The 17,494-nt window shown below is 45.1% G+C and overlaps 1 protein-coding gene across 6 annotated transcripts in view; it reads right to left on the minus strand.

Annotated features, from left to right (window-relative positions):
* Window positions 1–17,494, minus strand: part of TYW1B (tRNA-yW synthesizing protein 1 homolog B) — a gene marked incomplete at its 5' end in the record, with an annotated part of 108,178 nt that overhangs the window by 85,559 nt on the left and 5,125 nt on the right. For 5 of the 6 annotated variants that reach the window (XM_080562857.1, XM_080562858.1, XM_080562859.1 and 2 more), the window contains 2 exons: window positions 12,974–13,096; window positions 16,369–16,650. In XM_080562857.1, coding sequence (XP_080418983.1) covers window positions 12,974–13,096; window positions 16,369–16,650 — 405 coding nt within the window. Of the gene's footprint in view, window positions 1–12,973; window positions 13,097–16,368; window positions 16,651–17,494 lie in introns of those variants that run through there. The other variant, XM_080562862.1, reaches the window with a different exon arrangement.

The raw sequence follows: 17,494 nt of genomic DNA on the forward strand, positions 1-17,494 counted from the left end.
CCATCTGTCACCGACCCTTGAGTCATTTAGGACAACGAATTAAAATAAGAGAAAAAGATCCATACGTGACACTCTAGATTTGTTCTAACACAGCAAGAAAATTCCCTACGACATTTTAAGAAACAAGGTGCTTGAATCTCATCTGGAAGCAGGAGGGACTCCAGGCTTTAAACCCATGGGTTTTGCGATTGCACAGTAACCTCACCTCTCCACAGCATGCAGACCCGAAGGAACAAACCATCCTGTTTGGAAATGCAGCTGCTTGGCGTGACAAAGCAGCTATTGTCCCAGTTATTTGGGACAGACCGTGGAAGAAAGCCACATCACTACAGTGATTTGGACAGCCCAAGAGTTTAGACTAGAAGCTGCTCTCCACAAGTCACCTAAAAGGACAGCCGAGAGCACCACCAAAATTCAGTGATCACCAAAGACCCTGCCAGAAAAGGCTATTTTCCCCCTCAGCAGTCAACTCCAGACAGAAGCTGCTGCATCCCACAAGTTTGGCTTTCAACAGATGCTGCTTTATAAACATGCTTAAGCTCTTGGAGTTTACTTAAAAACAAACACAAGAATATCAGGTATTAGCATAAAGTTAAAAGAAGGAGAAACAAACAAATCCCAGCACGTAAAAAATTGTGAATCCCCTGCTGTATAAGTGTCACTTCTGAGACTTTATGGGTATTTATTACTTTATGTCTGCACAAAGAAGCATGAAAGTGTAAATAATTACTTTGATATTTCATGCAACTTGTAATCTGTCAGTCCTTTATGGCTTTTTTGAAATATTAGAGAAGTTACGGATAAACAACAAACAAAAACCAACAGAGGACATTCTGTTTCTACAAAACAGGCTATTTCACATCCAAGTGTCTTTTGCGCCAAAGACATCAAGAAGTTCATACAAATGCTTCCAAGTTTACCCACCAACTGTTCGCATCACTAATGAAACCAGTGCGCTCGGCTTGCCAAACTGTGTTCTTCACAAAGTAACCCAGCCGTCCCTAAACATACAGATGCCTTTTGTACCCAAGCAAAACTTCAGAAGGCAATTAAAGGTAACCCAGAAGAAAAAAAAGTCTTGGGGTTCCAGAACAAAGTAAAGTTCATAATACTTGAGAAGGAAAGAGGAAAGTAAAACATTTAGGGACAGAAGTTATTACCTCTCCTCATGTTGAATAAAGCTTTGTCTACGGTTTCAGTGAGGCTGCGCAGGAAGGTGTTTTCTAGTGACCAGTAACACAACTTGGGCCATACTGAAGGAGAAAGCAGCTTCCATCTTTCACTTTTCCTTCACACAGTTTGCTGAAAAGCTGTAGGTTACTTTTTTCTTTTAAATAGGTAGACTGCATTGGTTTCTATAACACATTAAAACTCCCCTGGAAGGTTGGCTCTATGAAGTACTTTTATGCTGTTGAGTTTGAAAGCTCATATCCATCCATCGACTTAATCGTCAGAGAACTGTAGAGTCATCCGGGTTGGAAAAAGACCTTCAAGATCACAAAATCCAACCATCAACCTGACCTACCATGCCCCATCACTAAACCACGTCCCTTAGGGCCACCTTCACGCATCTCTTAAATACCTCCAGGGATGGGGACTCCTCCACCTGGGCAGCCTGTTCCAATGTTTAACCCCCCTTTGCCATGACAAAGTTCTTCCTGATATCCAATCTAGACCTCCCCTGGTACAACTTGAAGCCACTGCCTTGCATCATATCAATTGTCACGTGAGAAAAGCGAGCAATACCCTCCTTGCTGCACCCTCCTTTCAGGCAGTTACAGAGTGATGAGGTCTCCCTGCAGCCTCTCTTCTCCAGACTAAATGACCCCAGTTCCCTCAGCCGCTCCTCATACATCTTGTTTTCCCGTCCCTTCACCAGCTTTGTTGCTCTTCTCTGCACATGCTCGAGCAACTCAATATCCTTCTTGCAGTGCAGGGCACCAAACTGAACACCATATTCAAGATGCAGCTCCACCAGTGCTGCGTACAGGGGACAATCCCCTTGGTGGACTTTGATCGTGAAGACCTCTTCCCTCCTAGTCCTGCTGGCCACGCTGTTTCTGCCGTTGGCCCCCTTGGCCACCTGGGCACACCGCTGGCTCGTGTTCAGCCGGCTCTCGAGCAGCACCCCTGGGTCCTTTTCCACCGGGCAGCTTTCCAGCCACTCTTCCCCAGGCCTGTATCACCTCATGGGGCTGTTGTGAGCCGAGTGCAGGGCCCAGCACTAAGTCTAGCATCATTTAGCATCAAGGCTGTTCAGAAATAAAATATTAATGTTACTGGAAAAGCCTCATGCATAAGGAAGAGAGGAGATAAAAATCCTCATCTTTTAACTATTAATTCTTAAACTAAGAGCTTCTCCCACATCATTTAACCGACAACTAGGCACGACCATCCACTTAAGAACGAAAGGCACTATCCCAGCACAGATTCATTAGCTTGCCAAAGCAAGACACCATGAAGGATTTGTGAGTAGACACATGCTGGCACATCCACTCTGCTATCTCATGCCAGGTTAAACCCCCCCAGAACTCAATATGCATTATGTAGCACATCATAATATTAAGAAACACAGCGATTCACTTAACTACAAAGACAGCATCCTATCCAAGCCAGCCTTCAGATACCGGGAAAGTCCTTCTGAATTAAAGAGTTTGCATTTCTACCTGCCTGTCATGCCTATCACTGCAATAGCTGAGAGAAGTACCTAAACATAAGAACAAATAAATAAAATTGCTTTACTGGCAAGGCAGAAACACGTTTATTTCAAGAATCATTTCCCCCTCAGAGAGGATGTTAATATTTTTTCCCCCTTTCATCTTGATGTGAAAGCCTGCAAACAAAATAATCATTTTTTTCCTCTGAACTGCAATACCTGAGTTGTTCTGCTTGGCAAGTGATTGGCTTCAAATATTTCTTAGGGGAAACCGAATTCACACCCCCGTGAGTTTCACTGATTTGCTTAAGAAACCTTTCATATCTATTTTTAGGGTTTGAGTGCAGACAACAAAGTTAACTTTGCACAGAGCAAACTTCTGGAGTTCTAGTGATTTAGCAGGAAGTCCCATAGTAAATCTAAAGCAAGTTACTGTCTTTCTGTAACAAATTAAGCGAGCACTGACAAGAGCCAGCTTTTTGTGCCCTTGAAATACTTCCCTGCCAGAAAACTGAAGTAATCCCCTGGTCTGTATTCACCGATGAGAGCCCACAGACAGGAAGCCCCATGAGTTCCTCCCAGTTTCTTGATAACTCAGAGTTCAGCACAGCTCTTGCTGCAGCCTGCAGGAGTTTCCGCCTGCTGTCATCCAAGCAGGTCTGAGTAAGGGCATCAAGTCCCACATGTAGGGACTAATGATCGACTCCTCTGCAAGTGAAGACGAAAGTCCTTCCGTTTCTTGCCATACAGGCAGCACAGACACGAGCAGCACGTACTTTGTGCGCAGGCAGCGAAAATCTGGCACAGACACAAACAAGGACCTCAGCATTCCCTGCCAAGGCAGAGGTGCTGCTGCCCCTCTCACAGGCCACAGTTCAAGTGCTTCAAAGGATTTCCTACAAATCTCCCTAGGAAACTCATCCACAGTCACTTTCAAATCTGGTCAGCGTGACCAACAGGACATGCTACTGCCACTTCTCCTCTTTGAGCTGCTCTCTCCAGGACATCACGGTGCTTGGTGTCTGTCAAATGCTTTCCAGACTACTATTGTGGGCAGGGGAAAAAAAAAGAAAAAGGGAAGTTCAGTGTGAACTCCACACAAAAGTATTCCCTTAAACTAACTTAACTTAGCATTTTTAGCCTCATGGCTCTATTTATGTCCCAGAGCTGAAAAAAAATACGTTCCCTGAGAAGTTTTTGCCCCTGGAAGGAAAACACCCAAAAATATATCCCAATTCTGTCTGAACTTATTTCCTACTTAGCCTCTCACTGGGCAAACGGGAGGGAACCCTGGCATTGTCATGATTTACAGCCTCATCCATCAAAAGGCTCTAGGATCTTCTAAAAAATGAAAGGCAGAAACGTTAAGAAAACAGTAATACATCAGCGGCTGGAGACATGAGAAACAGAACTGGAGCTAAGGGAAAAATGTTGGCAAGGTTATCAGGAAAAGATTGCCTGGCAGCAAGAAGCATTAGTAAAACTTTCCCAGGGGAGTGGTTAAATGAAGTATTGAAGTTCACAAATTACATGAATGAAGAGTTGAAACCTCCACCAAGCAGCACTCTGGAAGCAATACCCCAGTGACAAGAGGATAGTCAAAGCTGACAAGCTTCCCCTGGTTCAGGCCCAGCTATCTCTGGCGCTACAGGCACTGGTTTCCTGACGGATCAACCTTTCCACAAGAGCAGGACAGGACATAGGCTCCATAGAAGCTCCTGAACAGATGGAGAAGACTGCTAGCCTGCTGCTCCAGATACAGAGAGCTGGCTGTCACACAGCCCAGTGGTTGCAAACAGAAATGGAACTGCTCAGTCCATGGAGTAAATGCCCTGTCACTCTTACATCACCGTGGGATACTCTAACTGCTGTCAGTCATCACTAAAAATGGCCCTGAGCATTTGCAAGTGAGAACAAAAGTAAGTATTAGAAACTTGGATTGAGTAATCACTGAACCAGCAAACACCCTAACAGCAAGAAAATCTTATTAAAAATAGCTACTGGTGCCTACATAATCACAGGTTACATACCCACTCCATACATCACTGCCCAGTTAAGCAAAGAGCCTGAACCGAAGCAAAAAGCAGACAACAGAGAAAAGCCTGACAGCTGAGAGACAGAGAACTTGGCAATCCATTCCTTTGCCACGGACTGAAATAGGAGGCGGCTTGATCAAAAGCAAGAGCCATGGTACGTATTTTCAAGATGTGTCCCTAAAGTGGAGAAAGCCCCTGAGAAGTTCTGATAGATAAAAACAAAAACTGAGGAGGTATTTTCTCCTACAATAGATACCTTTATGACTTTTCAGTAAAGATCTGGAAAGAAGTTTCCATCCACACCTACCTTGCTACGCTATACAATAGCCCAAGGCCCCGTGCATCATTCTCAGGCAGCAGGTACTGGGTGCCATCCAAAGAAAGGCTGCTATCCAAACACAACTGCAGCTCAGGCCCTGTTGAGGGAATCCTGCATTTTCTTTGTTTGAAGAGTCAGCGCTGAGATTTTTGGACACACACAAAAGCACTGAGGATTCGTTTTAAAACCCAACCTCAAGCAGACAAGTAACGACAGAAGGATTATGCAGCTACCTAACTGAATCAGCTTGTAAGGGGCACAGCACACCCTCCGTGAAGCACAGAAAGATGAATGATCCCACCAATGTCCATTTTCTTGTAGTACAGCATCAGACAGAATCCTCAAGGACAAAAATTTCCAGACCACAACTCTAAAGTATATATGCAGGGCTACAAAAGGGTTTTTGAGATTGCTTCACTGAGCTATAATATCACTGCTTCGCTGTAGGGAAGGTTTTACAAGGTGTAGTTAAACCATGTCTGCATTTCATGTGCTACTTCATGACTCTGTCGACATTTGTTTGATTTGGGAAGCTTCCTTGGACACACCATAAAGACTGATTTTTCAAAGGAAACAGAAGAATCAAAACTAAAAGTCTGTCTGTCTCCACCCAAAAGTGACTAGCTTATATTTGAAAACTGGGGCATATATTCACATTATTCCTTTCTTCTGTGCTACAATAATCAAAACTAAAACCTAGGAAACGAGATTTAACAAGTGTCCTGAAGTGCTCAGCTCAGCCTAAAGCCAGCAAGACTTTCTGCTATAGTCCACTTTGCTTTTTCACACACAGAACATGTAAGCACACTTTTTTTTGAGGGTCTTGCCATATTTTGCACACTTTTTTTAAATGGCTCCATAAAAGACTTCTCCATTCCATTTCTTTTTCCATACAGCTTGGGGCGGGGGGGGGGGGGAAAGGACAAAAGGACATTTCACTTCAACATCAATCTTTCAAGCAGCTAAAACATCATGCACACATTCAAAAAGAGAGTTAGGAATTTCTATTCTGTGATCATTGGCTATGTTTGAAGCAGCCTCCAGTCAACAATCTGAGCTAATACCAGCTAGAGGCACGTTTCCTACTATCAATACCTGGTCTGGAAAGGACAACCTTTGTAAGCAATGAAGTTGGCTGGACTCCATACTGCTCTTTTGTATTAGAAACACTGAGTGTCTTCCAGAGAAGGGAAGGCATTCAGTGCAGACTAGTGCACTGACACAGGTCAGGTGTGAGCAAGAGAAGTTGCCAGCTCCCGTAACTACCTTAGAGACGCAGCTTGCATTTCGTCTTCACAATTCCTGTCAAGCAGGAAAGCATTTAACCATAAAATGATCATTCAGGTTATGAAACGGTGCTAAAAGGCAAAAGCGCTTGACACTTTCCCTAGGGAAATGAGAGTCCCAAGCACGACTCCCCCCTTGGGTTGGATTTCTCAGGAAGACCATTCAGCCAAAGACCACATTCAAGCTCATGATCAGCAGGAGCCAGAGCTAACCGGAGAGCAGCAAACAAGTCCCTATTTGCTCTTCCTCCCACTTCCCCGAGTATATCCATGTCTTCCAAGCAGCCAAATTAACAGTTCTGTCCCGTAGCCTGCTCAATGATTTGCACTAGCCACCTTCTCAGAATTATTAGATAAAGGACACAAGATTAATAAAGTACTCTTAATTCATATAATATTCTTGTAATAACTATAAACCCAAAAGGAAGTTACCTGGTTTCTACCATAGTAAGTCTTCATTGACTGTAAGAAAACAAACTAGACAATTAGCAATTGGGAAAACAGGCATCGAAGAGCCCCGTAGAGCATCCCTCAAACTTTGCCTGCTTTGTCAGCTCAAATGTCAAAGAAAACAAAATCATGGCTCACCTTGCAACAGGAAAGACAAAACAGCTCCCACTGTCTGTAAGGGGTGCTGTCCTTCACGCAGAGGAGCAGGGCACTGAACAAGCTGGAGGCTGTACACTTCCTGCAGTCAAGAGCCACTTACAATCTATTCTGACCCCTGGGAAGTCGCAATAAATAAGGTTTGATTGGAGACTACATGTGGACAGGCTTACTGGCAGCTGCACTGCTGAACAACCGATCTGCAGCGTTCATCTAGCAGAACATGGATGCATTTACAGTACCTCTTAACACCTTATCCAAACACATTTATTTGGCTTGGAGCACAGCATCTGCTGCCGTCCTTATGCTAGTCACTCCTTGGATACAGCAGCAACAGGTCACTTCCTCCACGCTTCTCCCAGCAATTACCACCAGCAGATAATTGTTCCATGCATTGATTTTTGGACTTCTGTTCAGTTGTGTTATTTGCCTGACAAGAATCTTAAAAGATCCACAGGAAAAAAAACACCTGAAGAAACACAGCACAAAGTTTCTGCAAGAAATGGTAAGCACAGGGGCTGGGCTGCTGCAGGGAACACCCTGATATTCTCCAACAACAGATGGAGAGAAGAAAAGGCTGCAAATAAAGATTAAATCCAATGCTCAGGTGGACTTAAAACACTTCTGAAGTTTGATATTTAACAGCTTTGCATTACTACCCAATTATCAAGGGGCTGGAGCACCTCTCCTATGAAGACAGGCTGAGAGAGCTGGGGGTTTTCAGCCTGGAGAAGGGAAGGCTCCAGGAAACCTCACATCAGCCCTTCAGTGCCTAAAGGGAGCTGCAGGAAAGCTGGGAAGGGACTCTTTGTCAGGGGGTGTAGCGATAGGGCAAGGGGTAATGGCTTTAAACTAAAAGGGGGTAGAGTTAGATTAGTTATTAGGAAGAAATTCTTTACTCAGAGGGTGGTGAGGCCCTGGAACAGGTTGCCCAGAGAAGCTGTGGATGCCCCATCCCTGCAAGTGCACAAGGCCAGGCTGGATGGGGCTTTGAGCAACCTGGTCTAGTGGGAGCTGTCCCTGCCCTTGGCAGGGGGCTGAGAATTGGATGGGCTGTCAGGTCCCTCCAACCCAAACTATTCTGTGATTCTATTGACTAATTTACAACAAACTAAAGAGCAGTGAGGGGTATGGGATCTACCAACCAGCATAGAAATCAGGCTCTTTACTTTCCGATCTCAAAGCCCTTTACAAAGGCTTATCAGGGAAAGCCAGAATCACGCTGCATGTCAAAGACAGACTGTCCAGTCAGAAGTAACCTTTAAAGTATTTTTCCTTTTTCCTACCTATTTCTTTGGGTGCTCCCAGGTTCTATATGGAAACTGAAAGCCTCAAAACCTTACATTGTTTACAAGTTATAATTCTTCACATCAGCCAAGGTATAAAGAAAGATTTGAACACAGGAAAAGGACAGGGTGAAGTGTCCCTTGGACAAATTCAGATTTCAGTGCTGGCAGTCATCCCTAAACAGGGAAATGATGTTTCTTAAAGCTTGTTTCAAGATGTAGGATCACTCTGAATTCTGAGCCAGAGTAGCAGAGGTCAAAATCTAGCCCAGAGACTGAGCTGCTGAAGATAAGAGTGATTTTTTCCTCTACAAATCTGTCACCCATTAAAAGTTAGAGAAACTTCTTGGAGAGCTCTAAAGGCACACATCATTTTTAACCATTTCTAAATCTGACAATTAAGTACCGAGCCTCATTCAATTCAGTTAAAAGACAGCTAACAACTCTTGCATGCTCTAGAAGCTTCTGCTTGTATCAAAGTTGCATGCAACACTGTCTGTAAATCTTATATTTAATTCCTAAGTCTTAAAACTTAGGTCTCACTTCATGTAAAACTCCAGTCAACCCCATTAAAAGCTTCTTCACCAAGGGTCAGAAAAGTCTGGTCTGCCATGGCTTACAAAAGGCTCTTAGGAACCACTGGGTAATGCGATTCACTATCCTAGTGGTGGTGAACAGCTAACATTAGGATGGACCTTTTAGAGAGGAGAGCCAAAGGGGGGGGGGGTGCAGAAGAAGAAAAAAAAAAATAATCAAGAAACCACCCCTGCAGCAAACTGCAATAAAACAAACTTCTTGAACAGACTTTCCTGGGCTTGCTTTCTTTCCTATAAAGTCAACCCTATCTTGTTCTCACACCCCCTTCCTTTGTATTTACATCACAAACGTGACTATCAGCTTCATTAAACTTTGTTTGAAAAAACAGAACATTAATCTCTAAACTGTGCCAACAAAATATGCCCATTTGATTACTTCCCAACCCATCCAAAAAAATTAGGATATTATTATTACTCATGCCTGCAGTTTCTAAATATGAAGGTTAATAAAGCCATTTCATTCCCTTGGAACCAGTCTAGATTGATCTGTCTTTCTAGTTTATCACAATCTCCCAGCTGTGGGAGATAATCTACATTAAGAAATGGTGTCGCTGTGATTAATTACAGTCTTGCAGGCCACAAACATACCCATTAGATTTCACATTTTAGCTGATAAATATATTTCAAGGGGGTGTCAATGACTTTGGAGGATGGGTAAGTGTACTGCAAGTGTACAACTTGAAGTCTACTAGTTACGAAACCCATTAAGAAGAACTATTGCCTTCTGCTGCTGCATAATAGCACTTTGGAGAACAGGCCCAGACTCTCAGCCTAAAAAACAACAAGCCAGAATAAACAGATGCAGAGAAAATCCAGAACTAAGCCTAGCTATCCATGCATCCCCCAGCCCAGCATCACAGCCCTGAATCATCAGACACCAAGGGAAGCAACCAGAGAGCTGGCGGTGATGGATTGATCTGCCAGCCCTCTTTGGGCCATGGCTGCATTACACTCTTCTGGACTTTCACACCTGAGCACTTCATTAAAGTTTAGATGCCATCCACACTGGTATAAAGGTCAGAGTTCTGCTCAGAATCCTACTAAGCATCATCCACATCAATTTCTTGTGGTAGCAAGGTCCAAAAAATTGCATTACTCAGAGTGCTGGATTTCAGAAGCTATTAAATAGTCATCATGAGACAGAAGAAGATTCAATAAAGTGTGGAATTTCCCTTTATACCAATCATCATTTTATATATTTGAATGATATCCCCTTGATACCCCAGTCTTTCAAGTTTTGGGCTCGTATTAAGTGTAGAAGGTAAACATCATCACCTTGAACAACATGCCTTCATTCCTAACTCCTTAAAAATCTCTCTTTTCCAAGGGATAGTGTGTAATAACTACAACTGTACCAGGAAGATAGGTTCAGGCATTCACACCTTGTACTCCTGGATCCATCCGCCTGATCCAAACAATTGCAAAAATGCAGTACTTGTCTCAGATCCTTAGGCTACACTTTGTAAAACACAAGTAAGCCGAAGCATACAAAAAAGACAGCTGTAAGCATACACGCACAAAACAAGCTGTAAAACAATCCAGTCTAGATTCTCACGAAGTAATAGGAGATGGATGCAAAATTAAATTACTATCACCTGCAGATATTTGAGTAAACATTCATTAGATATGCTTGTCTCTACAGCCTCACTCTGCTATCCCACAGAAAGCAAACCAACAATGAATTGTGAGAATCACTAGCAGATAAGACAGATGTGTAGTTAGTCATAAATGGCAACATGCCTCCAAAAGATCAAAGCTCAATCAAAAAACACTTCAAGAAGCTAAGTGCACTGCACAAGGCAGAACCTTCTACTCTATCTCCCATAAGCGGAGGAGTTAATATACAACACTGAAATCCCAAAAAAACATGCTGGAAACTGCCAAGCGTATTTCAAACCCAAGACACTCTGCATATGAAGTGTTTGTGATATAACCCTGAAATACCCACATTTTCTTTAAACTCACTGGCTTGTACATGGGTAGTTCAGATAGAGAAATCCAAAGCACTTGCCTGTATCTGTAAGGATTACTGCAAGACAACAGATTACATCAGTGTAAAACTAAAGTGTCAGACTGATCTTACACAGTCCAGCATTGTGAGAAAGAAAAAGTGACTGAAGGGGACGACACAACTTATCTGAAAAAAAATTCCTTGTTGCACAAATTCATAGCCACTGAAGTGAGAACATGACTTAAGAAACTAAGATGCATTGCATTTAAACAACTGTATCTTCTAGCCCTGGAGCAAGAGAGCCCAATCATGATGAATTACTTCCATAAATGCAGATCATCCTGCTCTTTCATATCAAGTCTTCAGCATTTATTTTCGTTACAGTAAATAACTGCACCTAAGGGATCATTTTACAATTCAAGTGTTTGCATAAACCTGTTGGCAAGTCAATGCGCACATTCCCCAGGAGATTCTCCACCAGGACAAAGTCATTCTTTTTCCCAGCTAATGATATGGACAGCCATCAGTTCATGAGATATTTACACAGCAATATCCTGCCATCACCCTGGAAACGACACTCCTATTCAAGAGGGTTGAGGATTAACGCTGAAGTCACCACTGAAGGCCCTTTCTTCATTACCTGCTCTGGTTACAGAAACACGAAGCTAGCAACCTAAACTGCAGCAGCTAGGCAGATTAGCCACACAAAACGGAAATAAAGGGGCCAGTAATGACAACCACACCTTTTAAGGTTTCGAAACAAATCCAAAATCCTAGGACAAGTCTAGAGTAGTGCAGTGGTGTCAGCACCAAAGAAAAGCTGACCTTTGTTTCATCAGCTGACAACAGCTCACATTCAAAAGGAGCCAGGACGCCTATGCACAAGAACTTTCAATCCTTGCCATGGTCCCAAACACAGAGGTGACTCGCACTTTAAGGATTAATTATTTGCAGAAGCAAAAGGGCAGCACTCAGCTGTCAGGGACGAACAGCTGTTCGTCATCTCCTCTGAGAGAAAGGCAGCAGATCAGAAGACTGCAGTTCGCAGCTCCAAATGAGCACCTGTGCTCAGACAGAAGCTGTCCTCTCAGACAGAGAGGCTGTTTAGGTCTGAGGCACAAGAACCTGACCTACAGATTCACACTTGTGCTGTGAATACCTTGTAGGTACCACACACAGGCCCCTCACACACGGGCAGGCCCCCTTCCTTCCCTGGTCTCAAACCACCTCACACGGCATGCTGCTACAGAAACCACAGTTCCTTTCTTGTCAGTGACCTCTAGTGGCAAGCACAGACAGGAGAGAAAAAAATGGGCCACCTCACAGCACAATTACTGTGAAAGAGATCGATCTTTTCCCCACCACCAAATGAAAAACAAACAGTTCATCCATCCTTCTCTTGGAAACTACAGCAGGCAAGTCAGGGATGGAAGCTCTCACACAGTCTGACTAACGCCCACGTTAGCAGGGCTACTCTCCTAGAGTCAGACTTCACTATAAGCAACAGATTATCTTCTTCCCACTCCAAACGGTAAGGATCAGAGATCCCCGTATTGCCCTCAGAGTTTCCTTACCTCCAAAGGATTCAGTTTCCTCTAACCCAAGACTTGCCTTGCTATGGCCCAGCTGCATACCCTTGGCTCCGAGTGCTAAGGAAATTGCTAAGGTTCAAGAAAGCAGTGAGAAGTCCATACCACAGAGCTGTGCAAAGTAAGAAAGGTGTAATTACAGACAGAAGTAGGTTTGTTGAGATGGGGACAGATATCACCTGACCTTAGGGCAGCAGCAAGATGCAGAAGCTGTTACAGCAGTCTGTTACCACTGCACCTGCACTGCTACCACCCAGCTCCGCTCCCTGCCATGACATGCCAGCATATAGCATGCCTGCATTTCAGCTGATGTACCCGCAGCCAGATTTAACAGGATTTGTGTTTTGATACTGGACCATAAATCACAATGGCAGAGTTGTACTTTCAGATCTGTGATGTTCACTGTGAAAGTAACTTCTCTCAACTGAAGACAATGCGTTACCACGCAGCATTCACTTCATGAACAAGCCAAACCCAGGTAGCCAATACCTAAACCCAACATACCTACAAGTATATTCTGGGTTTGGGACAGGTTCTCAAATAGTTCATGTTTTACTCTAACTAAACTCTACAGGTTTGAACCCAGCAGACAGGATTTGAATCAATGACAAAGAGCTGGCATTTCTATACTTGCTGCAGTAGCGGTACCTTGGCTTTCTTCATGTGGCTCATGACATTGCCAAGATCTTCAACATCAATGACAGAATTTGTCCCTCCAACTTCCTCAGCATCAGCCTCCTCCTCACTACTGGTTTCAACCAATTCTTCTGCCTGCGTAAGAGACCAGAGAGAAAAAATAGGTGCATATCTGCTGTGTTAAACAGAAAACCTGAAAATAGCCCCAAGGTTATTTCTAACAGTTCAGTAGTACACAGACCATCTAAAACCCAGTCCAGATAGCCTCTCTCCAAATCCACAATGCTCTGTTTCCCTGTGTCATCACTTAAGAAGTCACACAGAGAGGTCTGATTCCTGCTGCATGCTATGACAGTCTGGAAGCCTAAACTCCTCCAAGTACCCCTGGCCTGAACAAACAGGGGAGAGAACTGCTTTCCACATCACACTGCTCATGGAACAGAAAAATTGTCTCCCTTTCTGTACATAGCCAAGGTACAGCATAACTGCACCAACATAACAAGATCAACCTCAACTCCTCCTATGGCGAGGCAACCTGCCTGGTGAATGAGGGAAAGGCTGTTGACATAGACTACCTAGACTTCAGCAAAGCCCCTGATACGGTCTCCCACAGTATTCTGGAGAAGCTGGCAGCCCATGGCTTGGACAGGTACACTCTGTGCTGGGTTAATAACTGGCTGGACGGCCAGGCCCAGAGTGGTGTTGAACAGAGAGAAATCCAGCTGGTGACCAGTCATGAGTGGTGTTCCCCAGGGGTCGGTGTTGGGGCCCATCCTCTTTAATATCTATATTGATGATTTGGATGAGGGGACTGAGTGCACCTCCAGTAAGTTTGCAGACAACACCGAGCTGGGGGGAAGTGTCGATCTGCTGGAGGGTAGGAGGGCCCTGCAGAGGGACCTGGACAGGTTCAGTCGATGGGCAGAGGTCAATGGGATGAGGTTCAACATAGCTAAGTGCTGGGTCCTGCACTTTGGCCACAACAACCCCATGCAGCGCTACAGGTTTGGGACAGAGTGGCTCAAAAGCTGTGCAGAGGAAAAGGACCTGGGGGTGTTGGTCGATGCTCACCTGAACATGAGCCGGCAGTGTGCCCAGGTGGCCAAGAAGGCCAATGGCACCCTGGCTTGTATCAGAACTGTTACAGCCAGCAGGACCAGGGAGGTGATCGTCCCCCTGTACTCTGCTCTGGTGAGGCCGCACCTCGAGTGCAGTGTTCAGCTTTGGGCCCCTCACTACAAGGACATCGAGGCCCTGGAGCGTGTCCAGAGAAGGGCTACGAAGCTGGTGAAGGGCCTGGAACACAAGTCCTGTGAGGAGCGGTTGAGGGAACTGGGGGTGTTTAGTCTGGAGAAGAGGAGGCTCAGGGGAGGCCTTATTGCTTTCTGCAATTACCTGAAAGTGAAAGGAAGTTGTGGGGAGCTGGGGATTGGCCTCTTCTCACAAATAACTAGTGACAGGACAAGAGGGAATGGCCTCAAGTTGGGCCTGGGGATGTTTAGGTTGGAAATGAGGAGACATTTCTTCTCAGAAAGAGCAGTCAGGCATTGGGACAGGTTGCTTAGAGAGGTGGTGGAGTCACCGTCCCTGGGGGTGTTCAAGGAAAGGTTGGACGTGGTGCTTAGGGACATGGGTTAGTGGGTGATAGTGGTGGTAGGGTGATGGTTGGACCAGATGATCTTGGAGCTCTTTTCCAACCCTAATGATTCTATGAAGATGTATTCCTCTTGTTCCTGCAGCAGCCGGCATCCTCAAACCACCTCAACCAGAAGAGCTGTTTTCCTAAGGAATTCTACACGGCCATAGCAATCATTTCCAACCCATAATAAATGACATCCAGAAAGGATTAAGTACCACAGCAGCTCTGGGTCTTGCATGCAGAGCAATAAAGGATTGCGTATTCAAAACCTGCAATCAACAAATATCACAGAATGGTTGAGGTTGGGAGGGACCTCCAGAGATCATCTAGTCCAACCCCTCTGCTCAAGCAGGGTCACCTAGAACAAATCACAAAGGCTCACATCCAGGCAGGTTTTCAATATCTCCAAAGAAGGAGACTCCACAACCTCTCTGGGCAGCCTGTTCCAGTGCTCTGTACTGAACCATACCTGAACCATAAAGAAGTTCTTCCTCATATGGCAATGAAACCTCTTGTGGTTCAATTTATACCCACTACCCCTTGTCCTATCACTAGCTACTACTGAGAAGAGTTTGGCCCCATCCTCTTTACATTGTCCCCTCAGGTATTTATTGAGAGGGGATCTTATCAGTCTCTATTTCCTCTTCTCTAGGAGAAACAGGCCCAGCTCACTTAGTCTTTCCTCATAGAGCAGATGCTCCAGTCCCTTAATCATCTTCATGGCTCTACGCTGGACCCGCTGTAGATGTTCTATGTCCCTCTTGTACTGGGGAGCCCAGAACTGCACACGATACTCCAGATGTGGCCTCACCAGAGCTGAGTAGAGGGGGAGGATCACCTCTCGACCTGCCGTCCACACTCCTCTTGATGCAGGCTAGGGTCCTATTGGCCTACTTGCCACAAGGGCACACTGCTGGCTCATGGTTAACTTGTCCACCACAACCCCCAGGTCTCTCTCTGCAGAGCTGCTCTGCAGCAGGTCAGCCCCCAGCCTGTACTGGTGCTTGGGATTATTCCTCCCCAGGTGCAGGACCGTGCACTTGCAGGGATGAACCTCTTGAGGATGAACCTCATGAGGTTCCTTTCTGCCCACCTCTCCAGCCTATCCAGGTTCCTCCAAATGGCCACGCAGGCCTCTGGTGTGTCAGCCACTCCGACAAGCTTTGTATCGGCTGCAAACTTGCAGAGGGTGCATTCTGTCCCTTCATCTAGGTCATTGATGAATAAGTTGAACAGCACTGGACCCAGTACTGACCCCTGGGGGACACCACTAGCCACAGGCCTCCAACTAGACTCGGCACCGCTGAGCATATGCCAGAAGTGATTACAGGGAGATAAAGTCAAGGAGGTACAGGACTCGCTCAGATAACAGTACCCCAATGCCTTTGGAAAATCCTTGGGATGCAAAGTGCCCGAGCTTCACCGAGTTGGGAGCATGCTACCTGCTCATAGTGAGCTAAAGGCTTCAATATGGCTGTGAGACAAAGCAAAGACTGGCTCCCTTGGAGCATCTGTCACAGCATGCATCTCCTCCCACTCAGGAAGGCGGCTCCCTCATCATATAAAGGCTGCTCAGTCTAAGCCCACCACTAATCCTTGGTCCTTCTTTTTGGATTACTTATTCTACTTGTCACTCATCCCTCTACTCCATAAGGAAGTATCAAGCCCCCTACAGCACCTCTCTGGGCTGTGGGATGAAGGAGAAGAGTCAGACAAGACTCCAACAAGCGCTGAACCAGAAATAAGGACCTGTGGACTTTGGCTCTACCTCAGCATTCTCATACTCTGATGCGCCGTGTTCATGATCTGAGCTCTCCTTGCTCTGCTTCCCCTGGGATTTGCACTTCCCTTTCTTGCACTTCCCACTGCAGGGCTTCCTTTCCCCTCTGCAGAGGGCCTGGAGACAATTGAGGAACTTGGTTTTCCAGGCTTCAAAGTCAGCCTCAATGCTGCCATGCTTGCTCTGGGCCACATTGCAGTCCCCCTCAGCACGAGTCATGATACGGCTGGCACTGAGCATCCACAGCCATCTGTCAATATTTCTTCCAACCTAGGATGGGATAGAAGTCAAAAGGAAATTTAAAAGTAACAGGCAATTAAGAAAGCAAGGACCAAGCCTGGAAATAAAACTAGCTACACAGGCTGCAGGACAGCAAGACACAGACTTGTAGACTCCCTCTAACTGGATGAATCAGAGCAAGGCCACAAGGCAGTCTGAACACTGCCGAGCACCCTCAAGCTGTAAATACCCCTGCTATCACGGCAATGTAGTAAGTGAGGTGTGAGAACTAGCTTCTTTGTGAGGTGCTTGTTGGTTTAGATGTCTACATGCATGACACTTCAGGTGGCTCCCAGCTACATAAAACTAACAGTCTGGTGGCAAGTCACCCCATTTTTCTTCAACTTCAGAGATTAATTATCAGGCCTAGATACCGACGTATTTTACATTAAGAAATAGAACCACAGTATCCAGCAAAATACTGGAAAAGTTGAGAAAAGTGCTCTAAACTGAAAGGCAGCAAGCTAAAAGGCTTCTGGTAACGTGTCTTCATGCACTGACAGAAAGCTTTCAAAGCTGGGAAATTAACTTAATAAGGATTTGGTAAATGTGTTCTCATTAGTCACTACCAAAACCACTCAGATTAATGCCATGCTTACAGGACTCATCTCTCTCCCATTTCATAGGACAGCACACTTGTTTCAAAGCTGCATTGCCTATGGCCTAAACCCAGCTCCTATCAAGTCCACACAAATGCTGTAATAGGAGCTGAATTCTCACACCTTAAGTTCCACACCAGGTAATATATCAGTGTCTTCTCAAAATGATAGCACAACTCCACCTGACCCTAACGACCTACTGGTGTCACTCAGTTTTGCTGCAGTTAGGAAAATTT

Source organism: Anser brachyrhynchus (genome assembly GCF_964034855.1).
Source record: "Anser brachyrhynchus genome assembly, chromosome: 20".
NCBI classification, from domain to species: Eukaryota; Metazoa; Chordata; class Aves; order Anseriformes; family Anatidae; genus Anser; species Anser brachyrhynchus.